The sequence below is a fragment of the Lactuca saligna genome, chromosome 7 (assembly GCF_052625555.1).
Source record: "Lactuca saligna cultivar CGN05327 chromosome 7, ASM5262555v1, whole genome shotgun sequence".
NCBI lineage: Eukaryota > Viridiplantae > Streptophyta > Magnoliopsida > Asterales > Asteraceae > Lactuca > Lactuca saligna.
The window spans coordinates 29,359,017-29,381,147 of record NC_136423.1 but is presented as its reverse complement, the minus strand read 5'-3'; the positions used below and the strand labels follow the sequence as shown (position 1 = coordinate 29,381,147).

The window sequence follows — 22,131 nt, the reverse complement described above, 5'->3', positions numbered from 1 at the left end:
GGTTTTGGCTAAGTTATCAATGCAATATAAAGTGTCTACAAGTTCATATTATCGTGTATAAGGAAGAAAAATTGAACAGCTTTAAAAAGGGATAATGACTTGAAAGGGTAACGAACTTTAAACTTTTATCACATTTAGTCACTAAACTTTTTTTGGTTATCTATTTGCCATTGAACTATTGAAACTGTTCACATTTTACCCTTATGACCGGCTGTTGCCGGTCATAAGGGCAAAATGTGAACAGTTTCAATAGTTCAATGGCAAATAGATAACAAAAAAAAGTTTAGTGACTAAATATGAACAAAATCAAAAGTTCGTTTCCTTCTAAAAAGTTTAATGAATAAATGTGAATAAACCTCCTCTTGTATTATGTTTTAGAAAATTATTTATTTTTGTTAGGGATAATGACGTGAAAGGGTAACGAACTTTTGATTTTTGTCACATTTAGTCACTAAATTTTTTTTCGTTATCTATTTGCCATTGAACTATTGAAATTGTTCACATTTTACCCTTATGACCGGCTGTTACCGGTCATAAGGGTAAAATGTGAACAATTTCAATAGTTTAGGGCAAATAGATAACGAAAAAAAGTTTAGTGACTAAATATGAACAAAATCGAAAGTTCGTTTCCCTCTAAAAAGTTCAATGACTAAATGTGAACAAACTTCCACTTATATTATGTTTTAGCAAATTATTTATTTTTGGTAAATTGTTGCAACATTTGTTGATGAAGAAATCTATGAAAAAAAACCCTGAAAATATATTTAAAAAATAAAAAACAAAAAACCGAAACCGAAATAAAAACCCAATGGGTTGACATTTTCCAAAATAAAAAATCAAAATTTCCAATCTGATTTTGGTTTTACAAAAAAATGAATCATCCTCACTGATATGAATTATGACCATTGGTTTGGCATGCGAAATTTGTAACATCCCATGAATATGTAGTCACAATATCGTCTGAACTCGTAATTCATAGTAAGGAGTTAGAGTATCGTCACATGAATACGTAGTTACAACATCGCTTGAACTCGTAATTCATCACATACAGGTTATGGGCCTACTGGTGTTTCCACTGGGTTGTCTAGAATAGTCCGTGGTCGCCATCTATACTCTGGTAGATGACTACATCGCCACATTGTTGGTTAAGGTTATGGTATCTCCTTTCATCCTACATCACATATTCATCATCTTCTATTTACCTAATTATCACCACCTTTCTATCATCACCTGTCTCTCATCATTTTATTTCTCTCATCATTTTATTTCATCACACACCAACTATTTCATCTATCCATGTTTCATCCGCAACATATTTGTAGATATAAAATAAATATACCGTTTAAATCTTCTAAAACATGTATAAAATCGTTCATCTAGCATAGACAACAAGTATTCAAATAATATGCACACATAGCACGTAATTTATATAAAATACTTCATATCTATGTGTAAGATGAAAGTAACTATATATATACCATAAATGCTTCCTAACTTTGAACCCCAAGGTTTACTCTACTAAAGCTTCATATTCTCGAATCTCTGAACCTAGAAGGGTCCAGATCTATCACACCAAAAAGCTCAAGATATCTCTTCCTCTCACTCTACACACTCAAGCTCGCTAGGGTTCTCACTTATGGGAAAGGTAGTCGCAATTGAAGGCCATAAGTGCCTTTAAATATGGATCGAGCCCAAAGATTTAGGGTTTCTGCCAATAGCGTGGACTCCTCGAGTCGCCTCACCGACTCGTCGAGTCCATTCATTAATCTGAGTCATCAGTCGCGACCTTACTCGACGAGTTGAGGTGTCAACTCATCGAGTCTCTCTTCTTAACTCAAAAGAAAAATACTTAAATGATGATACCTGGAAATCCGAATGTTACATTTTGTTTTTTTATTTCATACATTTCTTCATCAACAAATGTTGATACAATTAAACAAAAATAAATAATTTTGCTAAAACATAATACAATAGGAAGTTTGTTCACATTTAGTCATTGAACTTTTTAAAGGGAAACGAACTTTCAATTTTGTTCACATTTAGTCACTAAACTTTTTTTTATTATCTATTTGCCACTAAACTATTGAAACTGTTCACATTTTACCCTTATGACCGGTAACAGCCGGTCATAAGGTAAAATATAGTTCAATGGCAAATAGATAAGGAAAAAAAGTTTAGTGACTAAATGTGACAAAAGTCGAAAGTTCGTTACCCTTTCAAGTCATTATCCCCTTTAAAAAAATAAAAAATAAAAAGTAATGTTTATACTTATATACAATCGTTTGTTTGCTTTGAAATTCGTCTATTCTATATCCATTGTTTTGAAAAGATCCTATCTTTCAAGGTTTTCCTCCATTCTTTTTTGTGAAATAAGCAAACTCTTTAGCTGCTTTTGCAAGTGTGCCCTTGTGTTGTAATTAGAAGCCAACTTTCTATCTAAAGACTCTTTTGTAGCTTCAAGTTCAGATTTTCTCATTTCAGCTGCAGCTAAGTCAGGATTATTTGAGTACCCAGCACTGTGTTGAAGTTGGATGAAACTCGATTGGAGCTGATAGAATGAATGATCAATAGAATGAAAATACTTTTTAAGTTCATTTATTCTGAATCCAGTTTAATTCTCAATTAGCATTCTAGAAATTGAAAAGATAAACGAAATGGAGAGGGTGATCAACTTGAGTTGTTTCAAAAATTCTTATATACAAATGCAAAACATGGAACAACAGTTAATAAGAGAGCGAGAACGAAAGATTGCATATGCGATTATGGAAAATTATGAACTGGTATAATGATCTTACCTCATTCACACAATTCCTCAATTCATCCACACGCATTTGGGATTCGGTAGCAAAAATCTCAGCTCGAGACCTAAAGTTGTCAATCTCACGAGCTTTCAACGCATAATACTTGTCCTTTTCCTTATCTAACCCTTCCAGATTTTCCACTTCACTTTTCAAAAGCCTAATTTGAGGACAAAACTGTCAGCAGTACGAAACAGAGAAGATAAAAACGGCAATTCGATGATAGGAACCTGAATTGCTTGATTTGATTCAGATGGATTGAATCGAGGCGATCGAGTTGCGATTTGAGGGAAGAAATGATGAATTGTTGTGAGGCAATTTTGTGATCGAGCTTGAAGCACCTCTGTTCAATGTATCTGATACCAGAAAGCTTCGAAGCTAGAGCTTGAGATTTATTTTGCTGGAGCTCTTTCTCGGCCTACCAATGATCTCGATCAAATATTTGCAGCATGGAATGTGATTCTGGTTTTGTGATAGCATTTAAGGAATGATACCTGCAAAAGAGAGAGGCGTTGGTTTCTGGTTTCCTCCATTTGATAAAGTCTCTCTTCGAATGTAGATGAAAGCGCCATTGTCGAGTAACATAATCACAAGAGTAGAAATTCATAAGTTTTGTTCTGGATATATATATATATATATACACACCAACTCTGCAGAAAAAAAAATAATAATAATAAAATTAAAAAAAAAAATGAATGAGATGGGGCCTGTTCAAGGTCTTTGTTCTAATTTGGCTACTTTTAGCTTATCATATTTTCTAAGATATTTTCATGATCCTGTCTTTGTTCCATTTGCTCATGGTTACATTAGTCCAACTTTAGGTTGACATAAATTACATAAAATAAGGTGAATGTGTATTTGTGTAATAATATGAAACATATATCTGATTTGAGATTTTGAAGATCTTGGAAAGGAAAAGATTCCTTCTAATTAAATTATAACAAATTGAAGAAAAAAATATGGATAAAGAGGGGTGTCAATTGATGATGTGTCAACGACAAAAATATACGACATGAAATGAAATTTGGACGAAATTGAAATCTGAATTTGTGTTCGTATCGTGTTTGTGTCAAGTGTAAAAATACAAGACTTCATGTTGTATCGTGTTCGTGTTCAAATTTTGACGTGAATTTGACACAATTTAGCATTTTTTCCGGTCGTGTTTGTCTTGTTATATATGATTAAATATTAATTAAATAAGCTAATTGTTATTTTATGTTATCTTAGTCGTGTCGTTTTTGTCATTTTGTAATCGGTTCATTTTCGTGTTAGTTAAAAAACACGGCATCGTGTTGTTTTCGTGTTACATAAAACATTGTCGTGTCAGACAAAAACACGACTAGATTGTCTGATTTGACACCCTTAGATAAAAGCTTTCTTCAAAACAACATTGATCAATCTTCTTACTTACCTCGACCATCTTCGTAAACCGGTGGACACACCAGGTCACCATCACCATTAAAACATTAACCCTAGTGAGCAATTAGGCACCATGATTGCACAAACTTGCACAAACTAAGTGGAAATTAACTAATGAAGCGCTCGTAGATTGAAATTCTCATGAATAACATCATCTCCAAATGATGACATAACTAAATTATTGATCGAGGATTTAAGATATATTAATCTCTTTTTTTTTGAAATGGCAAATCTAATGTACTTCTAGACTACTCCTAATTCTCCACCTATGTCCCTCACGGGAGTTGAACCCTCGACTTCAAGTAGGAAGAGCAACATCGGATATCGCTGGGCTAGAAAGCCCTTTGGTAAGATATATTAATCTATGTATTAATTTTCGCTCTTTTGATTATGAACATGCTTAGCTAATTCTTCTGGTGCTTGAACCCTCGACTTCAAATAGGAAGAGCAACATCGGATACCGCTGGGCTAGAAGTCCTTTGGTAAGATATATTAATCTATGTATTAATTTTCGCTCTTTTGATTATGAACATGCTTAGCTAATTCTTCTGGTGCTTGAACCCTCGACTTCAAGTAAGAAGAGCAACATCGGATACCGCTGGGCTAGAAGCCCTTTGGTAAGAAATAAAGAAGCACATATGTAGATGCGCGCTCCTATAAGTTGGTAATGTGAGGGGTTTTTTTATCTTTCACATTATTTTATTTTAGTAAAACAAAATACTATCTAAATGATTAAGTTTTAATATGAACTTCACATGATTATGCATGTACACATCTGAGCAAGGGCGGTTTTAGTAGGTGTCCCGGTGTGGCACCGGCAACACCTATTATTTCAGTCCGCAATTGAAACAATTTCGATTTTTCGTTTTTTTATCTATTTTTCCAACACCTATAACACCTACTATGTTTCATGTGTCTGCCCTGCATCCGAGGAAGTGTGGCAACATTTTTAACCACCGGGACTAATAGAAGGATTATTGTATATATCTAGTTCCTATTTTTGTTATTTGTTATTTAGTCTTTAGTTTATAATAGGGGTATAATAGTCAATTTATAAAAATAATAATTTAAAAGGATTATAAAATATTTTAAAAAAATAATTTGGATATATATGATATTTAAAAAGTTTATGAATATTAAATATGATATTTTAATGTTTAAAAAATGTATATATGAATAAATATAAATCTAACATAAATTATTAGAATAACATAAGTTGGTTTTTCATATTAATTTAAACTAAGAAATTTAAAAGTGCAAAAAAATAACATAAAACTAAAAATAAAACAGAAAACTACATGGAACGATTAACATAAATATGTTCCACCAAACGGAATGAATGTTGACATGCACTTATCTGTTATGTAATTCCCAAATATTAGCTTCATAAACTCTTTTGGATCTTCATCTTCATCTTCCGGTTCATCGTATATGTGGAACGTTTGACATTCATCTTCTAAAATCATATTGTGCAATATGATGTGCACATACATTATGTTTCTTAACATATTTAGAGTCGATGTTCATGTCGAGAGGGCATGTATCTTGAATTGTTTCTTAAGGACAAAAATATACGTTCCACATCTTTCCTAGCTGATTCATGTGATGCCTTGAACATATGTCGCTTTGATCGGTTGGACATGAATTACTTCACAAAGCTATCACACTCATGATATGTGTCATCAACAAGATAATAACCATGCCTTTATTCTACTCCATTAACTGTGAATGTACACTCGAGTGCTTTTCCATTCTTAAATTCGTTGAATTTATGCAATTGGTAAGGACATTGAGGTTGTTGTGGGATCATGGGGGACTAAATAGTGCATGTCAAATCTGTAAATCTTGTTAGGCAACCAATTCTAGCATTATCTTAGGTGTCATGATCACCTCACATCAATTACCCTCGCCATGAAACTAGAGAATTTTCTCATGTCCAGTGTGTACAATCAAGACTTCCTAGCATTCCAGAAAAGTCATGTTCATGTTTGTGTAACTCATGTAATTTTTGTACGCCTTTATACTTAGGTTTACACAAATATTGTTTTTTGTATAGCTTAATAGCACATTTGAAAAACTTATACATGTTGACCCTTGAAGTTTTATTTTACATGTCTAAGTACTCTTCCCATGAGTCAGAGCATGTTTGTACTATATTTAGCTCATAGCAGTTTTGCAATTTTGTAAATTTGTAAAAACCCTTCTACCTCGTGCATCCTATGATAATTAAAAAAAAATAGAATACTCTCTCCAAATTGTTTCTAACTAAAGAAATAGTTCTTTTATCATCTGATACCATCGTCTAAACTTTTTGACACTAAACTTATGATATTCGGAAAAGTAGTCTTTTATAAGTCAATGTTTATTCGTTCCTTTTTCCCTAATAGTAAAAGCGATATCTTTGGACCCCTTGGTGATTTGATGTTGACTTATAGTGTCGAACCCGACCAGGACTAAATTGATGTGTTCGATTAGAAGTTCTATGTCATTAAAAAACAACAATTGGAAAACAAAGATTTGGCAAATGAGATTGATTATATTATATGTCTCATGTACGAATGATATCTTACAATACGGAGGATTATATGATCACTTATCTTAGGACACATGACAGACTGGGTCAGAGTTTGACAAAGGCTTTTGAAAGCTACAATTTGTTGATCGATTCGAAAGTTATACTAGAAATTATAGTTATAGACTTATCCAAGCGGGAGATTGTTGGATTAGGTGTCAAAGCCTATGTAACATCCCAAGATTCAAGATCAAAATTTTCATTTTTAATTAAGTAATTATAAAATCATTAGTGTAAAAACATCCATCGTGTCATCACATAACAAAACCAAAATGTCAATAATCAAAACATGTCATAATAAAACATCATTAGATTATATCTCCCAAAGATCTCATGTGCGGAAAAGCATAGTGTGATGCATTGTGATTATGTCGGCTCCTTTCCTTTTGAAGAAGTACCTGAAACCAAAAGTGAAAATCGTAAGCACGAAGCTTAGTGAGTTCCCCCATCATACCACATAACGTAAGATACACATACTGCCTAGCATATTCGGGTGTTGGCATACCCCTTCGGTCTCTTTCAATCGGTAACCGCCTAGCATATCAGGGTGCTGGCCTACCCCTTCGATATCTTTCAACTGGTAACCGCCTAGCATATATGGGTGCTGGCCTACCCCTTCGGTCTCTTTTAACTGGTAACCGCCTAGTATATCTGGGTGTTGGCCTACCATTTCGGTCTCTTTCAACCGGCTATAGGGACTATTTCACCCCTACCACTACCATATAATACCCTGGTATATACACATAAATCACATATTGCCTAGTATATATGGGTGCTAGCCTACCCCTGCGGTCCTTTCGACCGGTTACGGGGACTATTTCTGTAACGCCTAGTCACCGGTATGTATTTAATTAAATATTTGTTAATTTTTATACAGAAACTCAATGAGCTGGAGGCCCCAAACTCATCGAGCAGGAATGGAAATTGGACGCGGGTTGTAAAGTCTAATCGAAGAGTTGAGAGCCTCAAGTCGACGAGTAGGCTAGCAGGGGTGAAAACCTAATTTCGGGGTTTTGCACCCTATTTAAGCATCCTAATCCCCACATGCTGGCCTCATTTCCAGCCTCCAAGTCCCAAAACCCTAAATCACGAAACCCCAATGCTTTGTGTGGGCTTGTGAGATATTTTTGAGTGAATCTTTTGTTGGATTAGTATCTAAGTCCATAACTGTTTTGGTATATACTTGACCCGATTATGAGCATGGTCCTTTTGGGTTGCCTTCACCATAGCAATATGTAGGATGATTTAAGGAGAGAAAGGTTTAAATATGATTTATTAATATATTATGAGAATAATATATTAAAGGAGAAATCATATTGTTTAATTAATATTAGTCAAGAATTGATTAAGAATTAATTTTGTGGCTAAAAGAGATTGACTAAATTAAGGGGGTTGGCCTGCAATTATTAGATAATTGAGTTATTAGGCTAAGGAATGCTAAAGGAATAAGGAGTGAACGAAATTATGATGGAAGCCCATCATATTTTCGTCCATGGCCTTATTCAGAAGGTTCTATGGGCTGCTTAGAGTTTAAGCTATCCATTAGGGTTTTGACTGAAACCCTAGCAGCCCACACAAGTATGTAAAGGACCCCTTAGGCCCCAAAAACGTGGACAACTGATTCTCTAGGGTTTCTAGTTGTTTGTTGGGCAGCCTCTCTTCTTCTCCTCTTCATCCAAGTTGCATAAGGTGTTTGTGACTCCATTAGAGGTGCAACACTTGAGGCACTAAGCTTTTGAAGCCAATTCAAGCAAGGAATTGATTGTTAATGCTATATAAAAATCAAAGGTAATTATATAAACCCTAATTTAGTTTATAATATGTTAGATCTAAGTTTATTAGTCTTGGATTCAAAGCATGTACAATAGAGAAACCTAGATCCAAGCATTAGGGTTTGTATGAGCACATAGGATTGTTCTTATGCCTAAAACCCATCAGTGGTATCAGAGACTTGATTGGTTTCTGTTGTATGTGATGCTATGTTGAATTATTTACTGAAAAACGAGTTTTTTGCCTCTGCCCGACCCAACTCGGCGAGTTGGCCCTACTCGGCGAGTCCAGGTCTGACTCGGCGAGTCAGTGCGTCAGGCAGAGGATATTTCGGGATTTAGCTGCTGTTTTGACTTGGATTTGATGCTTAAGTTGTTTTATGAAGTTAAAATCCAAATTTTATCTTAATTATATGTTTATCCTTGCCAAAACAATAGATAATTTCAAATCTTTTAAATATAGGTTGTTTATGTGATAAATATGAATTATTTAAAGTTATTTGGTAATTATCTAATGACTAAAATAAGATTAGGTCAAATATAGATAATTATGAAATTAATTGCTTAATTTGAATTATTTGTTGTTTGATCCCTAATGTTTTGAAATGTTTCAAAACTTACCCTCAAGTTTTGGAATTTAAAATTTGATTAAAAGTTTAATTTTGAAACGTTAAATTCTAAAACCCTAGTAATTTGAAAAGTTCAAATCACACTCTTATGGTTTTATTAATTAATTAAAGTGTATAATTAAAAGTGATTTAATAAACTCATAAAGTTTTGGTTTACATTTAATTATATTAAAAGTATAATTTCACTAAATTGAACCACCTAGTATTTTAAAAGTGTAAAATACACCCTATACTATATATAACATTAAAAGTCTAATATTATATATGTATGAGTTAAACAGTCAGTCTTACCGTTAGTAGGCCTCATTCACGAAGCTGGTCTATAAGGGGTGTTTAAGGAAATTACCTATAAAATGGCGATTGAATGGGTATCCACTCTTACCCACCGCACTCTTGACTAGTGGAGGGTCGTTAGCCGAACAGGTAAGATAGGACAGAAACCTTCCATTATAAGTATAATGAAGTACAAAGTAACTAAATGCTTTTTCAAATTCCCAAATCATAGTTACTTTAGGCAAAATGTGAAATTGTATGCTAACCCATGGAATTACACTTCATACCCTTGTCAAACGTTAGTGGAGCGTGTGTGGTTAACCGGCACACTAATTTGGGGATGACATTGGTGGCGAAGGGTGGCTCGATGCTTATCATAGATTAATGGAGCGTGTGTGGCTAACCGGCACATTGATTAGGTGATAGTAGCATTGAGTGCACCATGTGATTCATATGGTTATTCACACCTTGTTTGTGATCCTCGGCATCCCAGTCACAAATGGTAGGGCATAATTGAGATTAAACATGCCATTGAAAAGTTCAATGAATCTCAAAAGATCTAGGAGTTTCAATTCATTTAAAACCTAAGCTTCTTTTTCGTTTTTCTTGGTGGAAATTGGTAAATCGTCATTTACCTACCTTCAAATATTTTGCAACTAGATTACGGCATCCCTTTTCTAGGTTGTAGAATATTGTGTTGGATCCTAGCCTTAATATCTCATTTGGGTGTTTTATTAAGGACTCAATCAACTTAACTTGAATTTTCTCCCGTTTTGTAGATGTCTGACTCTAACCGTGGTATTCCCGAATCCCAAGGAAAAAGTGTTCCTAATGAAAGTGAAAGCTTGATTCAAAGTGAAGGATCACTGTGGACTAGCTTGATTTCACTTCCTCCTCTTCCTCCCGTTGTTCTCCCTAACCCTCAAGATCGAAGATCTAAAAGGTTCAAGATCACCGAATCCCTATTGGCAAAGGAACATCAAGATGGTAAACCCGTGTGTGCTCACATCCTGGGGATGAAATCACACATTGATAGGTTGATTATGTTGGGTGCGTCTATCTCCAATAAGTTGGCTGTGGAATGGATTCTTCAGTCACTCCCTGAATCATATGATGAGTTCGTAAGAGAGTATTATATGATGAAGCTTGACGCAACCCTCATTGACTTGATTTACATGCTTATTGCTGCTGAATCAGAAATGATTTGGCGAAGTAATGGAGCATATTTGTCTGATAATTCAACCAACCATTCTTCCGTGGACAATTTAGGAGAATCCACATGTTCCTGCTGCCAAGGAAAGGGGAAATGGATACGAAGCTGCCCGAAGGACCTGAAGAATCTAAGAGATGGGAGAGTCGATAAGTATGACTCTACTTCAGGTATAAAATCCACTATCTAACTCCATTTAAATTCTTATTTTTTATTCATAATTTGATAAGATTACATTTGCATGTTTTGCAGGATTAGAGAAAAGAGAGGAAGTTCGATGGAAGAGCAAGATGAGTCTGATCACGAAGAAATGGATTTCGGTCGCATGAATTCGAAGATCAAATTTTGAGCTTAGGAAGTTATGATAGATTTTTTAGGAGTATATGATTACGTAGTTTTTCTTTTGAATTTTGCATTGTAAGGACATGTTTTCCGCTGTTTTAATGAATAAAATAATTTTTTTTAATCTTATTTGTTTATCCTTGCAATGAAATATATGAAAAATTGATGTTTGTGTACTTCTATTATTATCAAAATGGATTTGATTCTTAATTAAGTTATTTGTGGAAATGTCAAAAGTTCACCAAATAGGGAGAGTTTCTCATCGCCCAAGTTTCAATTGGACAAGAAATTGGGAATCATGCAATGTGTATTATATGATGAATGAAAAACCTTCACATTTGGGAAACTTAGACTAATTCTTTGGCAAAGTGTCAATTGAAGGACAAGGAGATCAAGTACACAAGGTTGTGCGTTGATCAAGTCCACCACAAGAGTGACAAAAATATTCGTCATGATTTACTAAAGTTTAGTAAATATGATTATACTTATAAGATTAAGCGTGATTTTGAGTTGATTGAAAGAGTTTCAATGAATAGTAGAACGAATAAAGAAGAATCAAGTAGGCAGAAAGATAAAAGTTTCTCTTTTCTAAGAAGAAGGGAGAGTACTTTTATTGTGTTTTATGATAAGTCTTAAAGATTAAGAACCATGTCTCAATAGATCCTCTAAGTGAGTCTTAGTGAAATTGCATGTCTAAGAAGAGGAATCAAGTATTGTAGAAATGGTTAAATCAATAAGCCAATCATACTTCGTTCCAATATCAAGTCTTAGAGTCAAGATTGTGACATTGAGTGAAAAGTTTTAAGTAGGTTTATAACACTAATCAAATGTGGAACTTGGAAAAGTTTTCTTATTCTTACACATTTGAAATTGGTAAGTTGTGCTATCTTGGGTAAGACAAAGACCAACTAGGACCAATTATGTGAAGTGTTTTGTCTTAATAAGAACTACACTAACTCTTGAGTATTTGCTTTGTCAAGAAATGTTTCTTGACAAGAGAATCTTATATGTCAAGGAGTCAGTGGGAGTCTAAATGGTCTTGAAAGGTTTCAAGAATAAATCAAGAATAAACCTTATCGATCATCACTAGCACACGACTTGAGGTTGCCAACCTATCGTGCTGACATTATTTTGTTTATGTGCCATTCCAATTGAATTAATTATGTATGTGAGTTCTATGAGTTCTCATTTGAATGCATACTAAAGCCTTAGTCGATGGAAAGTACATTGATATGTAAGGACAAGTTACTAAACTACTTGGAAGACATGGTGGGCACTCGTGTTACCATAGGGCAAGAAATCAAGATTAAGAAAGTTCAGTCCATATGAGTTTGGATTTGTCGCAAACCTTGGTTTTGGCAAATTCACATGGATATGAACTCATACACCATAAAATCTAAGTGTCATAAGATTCCCTCCTTCATGAAAATGACTGTGAGGAAATGCTTTCACTAAGAGAGAGTTTAAGAAGATAGCGATTGTGAAAATTGTATTCTTAAATTCGATTATGGTTACGGCATCCCTTTCCATAGTTCGAATTGTGAGATTTGGCAATTAGTTTGAACATTTGGAACTTAGTAACATAAGTTCTAAATTGTTTAAGCACACATATGAGCTATCTAAGGCAAAGGTGTATAAGTTTAAGAAGCTTAGATAAAGGCTTATCAAAGCATCTGGTATTAAAAATATGAATTTCAGAAATTCAATAGGCATTGTTTTTCTGGAAGCTCATTTGTTTTCTGAATACATGTCAAAGCTAGTGGGAGCATAAGTGTTATGCTTGTATGATAATAATTATCATGATAGTAGGAGCATAAGTGTTATGATTGTATGATTATTATGGCAAGTATTGCAAGTTAGCAATATTAATTATAGAAAACAAAGATTCCATTTGCAAAGTTGCATGGGTTGAAAAGTTGTTTTGCTATAATTAAGGGAGAGAATATTATACTTCATTTCAAAATCTAAAGCTTAAATTGAGAAATTTTAATATTTTCAGTCAAAGGATACATTGTGTGTTCTCAAATTTCGATTATGATTACGGCATCCCTCTTCATAGTTCGAATTGTGAGAACATGACACATAAAATATTATGGCAAAAGATTGGTAAAGTATCATATCTTTATGTAAGACATTATGCATCGTGTCCCATACACTTCGGGTATAGGATCGATTGCAAATGCTATAATAGTTTACTATTCTAAAATTTTCCAAATGTCTAGCGCATTAAGAGGGAAAAAGGACTAGAATTGGTTTTGACTAAAATAATTAAACAACTATCAAAGGACGATCCAAAGTTCGCTGAGGATTGTTCGCTTGTGAGTAGTTGGAAGTATGGTATTGGATGGACCGTATTGACATTATTATGGATAGATAAGATTCTATTAAGAATGAGTTGTCATATGGCAAATGTGGAAATGTTTCCATATTGGGAGTTGGATATTGAGATTCTATGTCTAGATTAGAAAACTTTATGCTAAAGGAAGTTCAGAGAAATGTACTTTGAATGTGAGACTTCACGTCTATGGAATTGTCTTGTAACAATTTCTAAGAAAGTACTTTGTAATTTCATTAGCCAAGTCTTGGTGACTTTTGTGCTATGACTTTACAAAAGGATTGTTGCATAAAATGTTAGAATCTAGCATATTCTAGTAGTGGCAAAAACCTTGTGTTCTTACACTATTGATAAGGATTGGGAATTGTGAAATGAGCATCATTGAAAAAGTTTTTCAATTGATCTATTTCACAAAGCATGGACCATAAGAAACAAAGTGTGCATGCTTGGAGCATGGGACACTTGTTGTAATTCAAGTAATGAGTTGATTATTTGGAACAATAAATGATAAATAATGAGTAATCAATATGGTGGATTAATAGAAGTGTTTTATTTACTCTCACGAGTTTGGGGCCATATAGGATTAAGTATTATTGTTATGTTTCAGTTTGCATGTTTTGACATCCAGAATAACTAGGTTATTTAAACATCCACAGTCGGTCATACGTTGGGAGTAGGTATGAAGGAAGATTGTCATGAATCTGTCTGTAGATTGTCTGAAGTGTTTAGACATGGCACAAGTTCGCTGCAGAGTTCATGAGTGCTTTGATAAGATTAGAGTATTGGATTAAACCCACGCTCACTTGGATCACTTCATGGTTTTATCACGAGTGATTAGTGAGATGATAATATTGTATATTCTTAAAACTGAGACATGTGAGTTGTTATTTGTTGGTCGGTTACACATTGATAATAAGTAAACGCACCAGTAACTTGGTGTTATAAAACTTATTGTTGTGTGTGTTTCGATCACTAAATGCAAGCGAGCATTTGATTCAAAGTTTATCCATTCCTTTTATCCAAAGTGGGATAAAAGCGATATCTGTGGGCCTCTCGATGATTTAGTGATGACACCTAAGCGCTTGGCCAAGCCGGGACTAAGTTGATGTGTTCAATTGTAGTCTGTTATCAGTCATCATAAATCAGAAGTCAGGAAACAGTATAGAGAGAATGATTGAAATTCATGTCTTTTGTCTATACGATATCTTGAGAATGGAGGAATATATAATCCCTTATCTAGAGGACACACTATCTGATAAGATCAGAGTTGACAGCGGCTTTTGAAAGCTACGATTGCTGATTAGGTTCTGAAGTCATATGGAAAATAGTTATTAGACTTATCCAAGTGGGAGACTGTTGGATTAGTGTCTAAGTCCATAACTGTTTTGGTATATACTTGACCCGATTATGAGCATGGTCCTTTTGGGTTGCCTTCACCATAGCAATATGTAGGATGATTTAAGGAGAGAAAGGTTTAAATATGATTTATTAATATATTGTGAGAATAATATATTAAAGGAGAAATCATATTGTTTAATTAATATTAGTCAATAATTGATTAAGAATTAATTTTGTGGCTAAAAGAGATTGACTAAATTAAGGGGGCTGGACTGCAATTATTGGATAATTGAGTTATTGGGCTAAGGAATGCTAAAGGAATAAGGAGTGAACGAAATTATGATGGAAGCCCATCATATTTTCGTCTATGGCCTTATCCAGAAGGTTCTATGGGCTGCTTAGAGTTTAAGCTGTCCATTAGGGTTTTGACTGAAACCCTAGCAGCCCACACAAGTATATAAAGGACCCCTTAGGCCCCAAAAACGTGGACAACTGATTCTCTAGGGTTTCTAGTCGTTTTTTGGGCAGCCTCTCTTCTCCTCCTCTTCATCCAAGTTGTATAAGGTGTTTGTGACTCCATTAGAGGTGCAGCACTTGAGGCACTAAGCTTTTGAAGCCAATTCAAGCAAGGAATTGATTGTTATTGCTATATAACAATCAAAGGTAATTATATAAACCCTAATTTAGTTTATAATATGTTAGATCTAAGTTTATTAGTCTTGGATTCAAAGCATGTACAATAGAGAAACCTAGATCCAAGCATTAGGGTTTGTATGAGCACATAGGATTGTTCTTATGCCTAAAACCCATCATCTTTTGTGTTTGAAGCTTGTGAAGGAAGGAGAAGCTTGGGTATTCAAGAAGAAGCTAGTAGATCCAGAGACACCATTGCATCCTCATCATTTTCTAGTAAGCAAGTCCCAAACTTTCTTAGTGACTTCTTAGATCTCCTTTTTGTTATTTTATTGGGTTCTTCATCCAAGAAGCTTGATCTTTGGGAAATGGACGTCCCAAGAAAGTATACCTTCAAATCTAGAACCTAGAAGGGCTCTCATGGCATAAAGGTGAAATTTTGATGGCCATTAAAGCCCCATGCAATCTTTAGGATGATATTTTGTCCTTTTAAGCTCCAAAAGGCCATGCATGGAGAAAAAGGTGGAAGCTTAACGTGTTCATATAGTGTCTAAGGTCCAGATCTCGGTTTGTGTGCTTTAGCTTGGTGTATTGATGGCTTGTGAACCAAGATCTATATCTTAAAGGATTAGGGTTTGAGCTAAACCCATTATGTAAGGCTAATAACAGGTAAAGTTGGAAACTTTACCCTTAAAAGGACATTTCTAGAGGATATGTGAAGTACGAAGCTCAGATCAGAAGAATAAGGGCTTAACCCATTGAGATGGCTTAATAGACTAAAGAACTCGTCGAGTCCATAGAGGAAATCAACGAGTTGGTTTGAAATGCCCCGACTCCGTAAAAAGGAAAAACTTAATGAGTTCAGGATGGAATCGACAAGTTAGAATTATTTGTCCTGACTCTTTAAAGGGCAGAACTCGACGAGTCTAAGAGGGACTCAACGAGTTGACTCATTTTATCATGATTTTGCTGAGTATGGAAACTTGGCGAGTCAGAGGGATGACTCTACGAGTTAAGTCAACTTGAGATGTTGACTTTGACTTTGATTGGACGTTGACTTTGACCTTGACCTGGATTTTGACCAAGGTTGATCCTTGAAGGGTCTTGTGTATAGAATTGTATCTAAGGGTTTTTTCTGTATAGGGCATGAGTAGAGGTGATTATAGGAGCATAGACATTCAGCTATTTCACCCAACATTTGAGGTGAGTTTTCCTCCAGTAGGAACGGATCAAAGGCACCAATGTCGACCTGTGTATATATGTTAGTATGTTCCGGACTAAGGTCCGATGTCGGGCGGGGTCCCGATGTAGATTTATATGATTTTCGAGTTTCAACCCGATGTCGGGGCGGTACCCGATGAATGTTTGTATGTTTGATGTCTTTGTGATTTTGCATGTGTTTGTATCTGTATTGTAATAACCCAATTTTCAAGACCAAAATTTTCATTTTTATATAATGATTTATAAAAACAATTATATGGAAAAATCATCAAGTCACTTCATTTCATAAAACCATAGCCACATGTCTCAAAACTATATCATGAAATAGTAACAATGTCAGAGTACAATCCCAAGAATCTCATAATGCGGATCATGTGTGTGTGATGTGTTGCTACCGTGTCAGCTCTTTCCCTTTTGCTGAAGAGGTACCTAAAAACAAAACTGAAAATTGTAAGCACAAAGCTTAGTAAGTCCCCCCATCATACCACATACCATACATAACACATACTGTCTAACATATCTGGGTACTAGCTACCCCTTCGGTCCTGCCAACCGGTACCTTGCCTAGAATATCAGGGTGTTGGCCTCCCCTTCAATCCTGTTGATCGGTACCTTGCCTAACATATCAGGGTGTTGGCCTCCCCTTCGGTCCTTTCGACCGGTAGTGGGGACTATTTCACCCCTTACTCTACCACATAGCATCCTAGTGCATAAACATATAAGTCATATACCGCCTAACTTATCTGGGTTCTGGTATACCCCTTTGGCCCTATCGATCGGTATTGGGGTTTATCCTACCCCTCCTATCACATATCCCATAACATCATAGCATACTAGCACATAATCATAACAAGTAACAATATACCATATAATTATCACAAAGACAATTATCTCTACTATAACTCTTACTAGTGGGCCGGCCTTGGTGCCTTTGACCCACTTCTACTGGAAGGTAACTCACCTCAATGTCATGTAGTATCTAAACTGTCCACGGTGTTGGGTTCAACTCCTCTCAAATTCCTAAACATAATAATCTTCCTTAATTACTTTTTCATACTCCTAACCCTTTCATGGTCAACTCGGTCAAAGTCAATGTCAAGGTCAACACCCTGGTCAAAGTCAACATCTGGTCGACTCAACTCGCCGAGTTGGTCCACTAACGTGTTGAGTTCCATAATCCATAAAATACCGGAACTTCGATCCTACTCGTCGAGTCTTTTAAAAACTCCTCGAGTTCTCCTTCATACAGAATCGAGACCTTTTGCTCATGACTCACCGAGTTCATCCTTGAACTCGTCGAGTCCTGATTCATGTCCGTCGGAACGTTTAGCCCTTGACTCGTTGAGTTCTTCCTTGAACTCGTCGAGTTCTTATTTATATCAATCGGGACATTTACCTTTAAATCGTAGAGTTCGTCCTTGAACTCATCGAGTTCTTTGATCTTCGAGTCCATAATCACATCCATCTTGCTGAGTCCTCTTCTGGACTCAAACAGATTGTTCAGAAACAGAAAAAGGTTGGGGAACCAAGACCAGTCTCGCAAAGTCATATGAACAACTTGTCGAGTCCCCCAAAGTCCAAGCCAGTCGATTTTAGTCGGGCTTATTTCATCCAAAGCATATATCTAACATCCTAGGGTTGATATAACATGTAAAGTTACAAACTTTAGGTGCATGCATGGGTGTTATGAGGCTAGAACACCAAAACTAAGCCATAAAATAGTTCTAATGCATGGGATAGGGCCATAGCTCAATAAAGGTGGCAACTTTAAGCTTCATGAGCTTAAATGTTCTCATATCTGAAGTCATTACTCTAATATGTACTCCAATCCCGAAGGTGACTTAGAAATCACCCAAAAATGACAACATGCAAGCCCTAAAGAAGATCTAAGTGATGGAAAACCAAGTTATGAGCTTTATACCTCAAACAAGTTGGAAATGCAACCCAAGCTCTGCCACAGCCTCAGTAGTCTGGCAGAGACCTAGAGACTCTCGCGTCAACTGTTGCACCTTAATTTCTGGAGCAAACTCTACTAGAAACCTGGTCAAAAAATCATCCTATGACACAACATCAACCGCATCATCACCCGAATCACTACCAATCTCTTCCAACCAATCACTTTTCGATCCTTTAACATGCAGGAAGCATATTTGACATCTATCTCCTCGAGGAAGAACTTATCCTGGATGTATTATCCATATCCTATAACCACCTCCTACTGAGAATGGGGTCCGTAACCCTAAGATAGTCTGGAGCTCCGCAAGCTCGGAACTCCCGAATGGTCGTCACACGTCCCTATCATAGTCAACACCTCAGAGCGAAATGTGCTCATCCTCTCGTCAAGGACCTCTAAAATACCCTCCTTGACCGTACTATCACACCCCCAAACCAAAGCGGTAGAAACGTTCGGGGGTGGAGGAAGTCATACGTAGAATCACAATAATTGAATAATAGTAACCAAAGCAACAACAACCATTGTATTAATAGTAATATGTTTACATTGCATTTGAATCATACATGATTGACACAAAAAGTAAATAACAAGTAAACACTCGAAGCTACTATGCTCCATCTTCTTGAACCCGGTGCATGTACCTGTCTACTAGTGTCCTGAGAATACAAGTAAGTTTTGAAAGAGGATCGGCATAAAGCTGGTTAGTTCATAAGCATTTTGTTTTAGTAAACTGTTTTTTGTTCGTTGGAAAAGTACTTTATGTTTCTCCTGAAAACCTTATATTTTCTGATGTGGTGAAAGTTGAGTAAAAATGATTCTTACTAGTTCCTCCTGCGATTACTTAGTGTATACAAACCATATACAATCCAGACCGAACAAAAAATTGATTGTGTGGTTCTTCCCCAAGCCCATAACCAAACAAGGAACAGAAAATGAAGCGGAGGCCATACATTCCACTAGTTTTCAGATTCTCCTGTACATAATTCTGAAGTATTCACTAGATACTTACAGAGTTAACTGTATTGATTTCTTTGATATCTACTGAAAGTGTTCCTCAAGAAAATCCAATATTTTCTTATGTAAAGTATGATTAACCCATTCCTTCTACGACTTCTTAGTTAACACTGGGCATGTATAAACCAATATCGGATAGACAGTTAATTGGGTGAATCTGCCCTAATCCCACAACCAAACAAGGAACAGTGAATGAGGCGGAAACCACACATTCCACAATCTATCAGGTATTCTTCATACATAACCTGGATGCCTAAACTAAGGAGTCAAGGAATTAATAATGAATGTTTTTCAGTTAAATAATAAACCAACTAGTTGTAAAATACCGATGTTTACCCTGGAAAATCCTATATTTTCCCTAAGTGTACATTATTTAATGATTTGTTCCAAATCGTGGTGTTCAAGTATCTACCATACTTATGATGTTAAGAGTTGTTCTGTTTGAAATCCTTTGTATGAAAAACATTTGTACAAAAAACTTTGTATGACAACCATTGTATAGTAGTCTTATTACATAAATAAAACTAGTTGATAATGTGTTGTTCTGTATCCTGAATGAGTTGTTGATACCCTCCTGTGATTACTTATTACATACAAGTTATAGAAATCTAGATCGAACAAAAGTCGATTGGGTGATTCTTCCCTAAGCCCACAACCAAACAAGGAACAAGAAATGAGGTGGAAATCACACCTCCCGCTACACGTCGGATGTTAATTTCATATTACCCTAATGTACGTACTAAGTAATCACATAGTTACTAACCTTGTTGACTGTTTTTTAGGTATACTATTACGTGAACGAGTTGTTGTTTCACCTGTGGATTCTTATAACCATACTATGGACGATCAACATTGTGACATATTCGGACGTCGTGAAAAAATGACGTTTGTCACCCCGGGCATGCCTGCCTAACTGTAGCTAGCAGTTCAAATGTGGAATTGTCACTCCCATATACATCTATACACAAAGTCATGTTCTCCCTCCAGGAGACTCTGGTTATAAGGCGTCTCATACTGTAGTTCTCTCAACGAATTCACTAATAATACTATGAAAACCCACTTTGTTATTAGCATGAATTTCTATAAAATAATATCTTTTATTTTATAATTCATAAGTTTATTCCTTTGTTCTGAAAACTGTGTTTTCAAAGTTTATATCTTAATATGTTTATAAACCACCCGCAAAACTATGTTCATCATGTTTAGTAAGTTCTATGTTTGTTGTATACTAATGATAGGAAAATATAATAATCCAATTATATCTTTAAACACAAGATTACTTGTGCTTTTACTTGTATTCCCCCCTGAAAACATTAAAAACACGGAGAAATGTAGGGGTATGAACTCACTGTTTGACGTGGGATTCGAATGTAAGTCGATAGGGATGTTGAGTGTCAAATGAAGCCTCATACACAATTGGATCCTATTTAACATATAATAGCATATATATGTATTAGATTAGGGTATTTCATGACTAAACATGATAGGAAACCACTCTAAGGACTTGGGAACACTTGAACTCAGTGTCGAAACCATATGTGATCGAATGAGGGAGGTGTACAACCACCTTAAGGGTGTGTACGGCTATGGGTGTACAGCCCATGAGTGTACAGCCACTCTAAGGACCTGGGAACACTTGAACTCAGTGTCGAAACCATATGTGATCGAATGAGGGAGGTGTACGACCACCTTAAGGGTGTGTACAGCTATGGTTGTATGGCCCATGAGTGTACAGTGTGTACACTCATGAAGGGATGTGTTTTTGAGTTGTTTCTAAGGTCCTAACTAGCATCCAAGAGGTGTTCTAGGTCCCATGCTTAGTGGTATTGCAAGTTTGAGGCCAAAAATGATCATCAAAGTGGGTGATTGTAACGCCCGCAGATCTGGGCTAGTCAATTTAGAGGCAATAGGGGTCAAAAATGACTTTTCGACAAAAGATTATTTAGAATGAATAGTCTTAACCAAGTTTTAGAATATGTCACAAGGTTTCCGTACATATAAAGAACGCCGAAATCCGAGTTATAACGAAGAAGTTATGGCCCGCCGAAGTTTTACGGCAAAACCGGCACAGCACCGGAAGACGTAAATAGTGAATTTACGATAGAAGACTTTTTAGCCTTAGCAATCTAAACAAAAGTCGTAGAATATGTTAAACTAAGAGCGTCGATAAAAAGAACGCCCAAATCTGACTTCGTATGAGGAAGTTATGATTTTTCTAAGATTCGGCTTAGCAGTGTACAGCCCGAAACTTGAATTTTAGTTCGAGCGGTTTTTGGCTTACGTGAAATAAATGAGAGTTGAAGATCTCATTAATAGGAACTCAACGGTAAAAAGACAGACGAAAACGGAGTCCGTATGAAGGAGTTACGAATTCTTCGCGGTCATTTAACAGTCTAAACGCCTCGTACTGTTAAATTTAAGATCGGTCGAGAATTAGCCGACGGAGTCAAAATGAAAGTTGTAGATATTATTTTTACCTACGCGTGGATATAAAGAACGTCAAAAATGGAGGTCGTATGTGAAAGTTACGGATTTTAGAAGTCGGAAGTGTGTTGTGCGAAAATGGGTGATGTGGCACAATCTTGGCCATTGCTTTCTCCCCAAGTCTTGCCACTAGATGGTGA

General features: G+C 35.7%; 1 protein-coding gene across 1 annotated transcript; it reads right to left on the bottom strand.

The window, feature by feature from the left end:
* Positions 1–2,249: 2,249 nt before the first annotated feature.
* Positions 2,250–3,415, bottom strand: LOC145005684 (cytomegalovirus UL139 protein). The gene is made up of 4 exons (XM_078964799.1): positions 3,293–3,415; positions 3,029–3,216; positions 2,796–2,958; positions 2,250–2,548 (listed from the first exon to the last, which is right to left on the bottom strand). Exons 1-4 carry the CDS (start codon positions 3,368–3,370, stop codon positions 2,333–2,335), a joined length of 645 nt encoding a protein of 214 aa, XP_078820925.1. The 5' UTR covers positions 3,371–3,415; the 3' UTR covers positions 2,250–2,332.
* Between the last annotated feature and the right edge of the window lie 18,716 nt (positions 3,416–22,131).

What these genes read in the sequence shown, in the direction of transcription:
- LOC145005684 (XM_078964799.1), bottom strand. Translation starts at nt 3,370, where the DNA reads ATGGCGCTTTCATCTACATTCGAAGAGAGACTTTATCAAATGGAGGAA. An exon ending in AATCAAATCAAGCAATTCAG is followed by an intron (nt 2,959 to 3,028) that starts GTTCCTATCATC and finishes TCCTCAAATTAG; the next exon opens with GCTTTTGAAAAGTGAAGTGG. An exon ending in TGAGGAATTGTGTGAATGAG is followed by an intron (nt 2,549 to 2,795) that starts GTAAGATCATTA and finishes TCATTCTATCAG; the next exon opens with CTCCAATCGAGTTTCATCCA.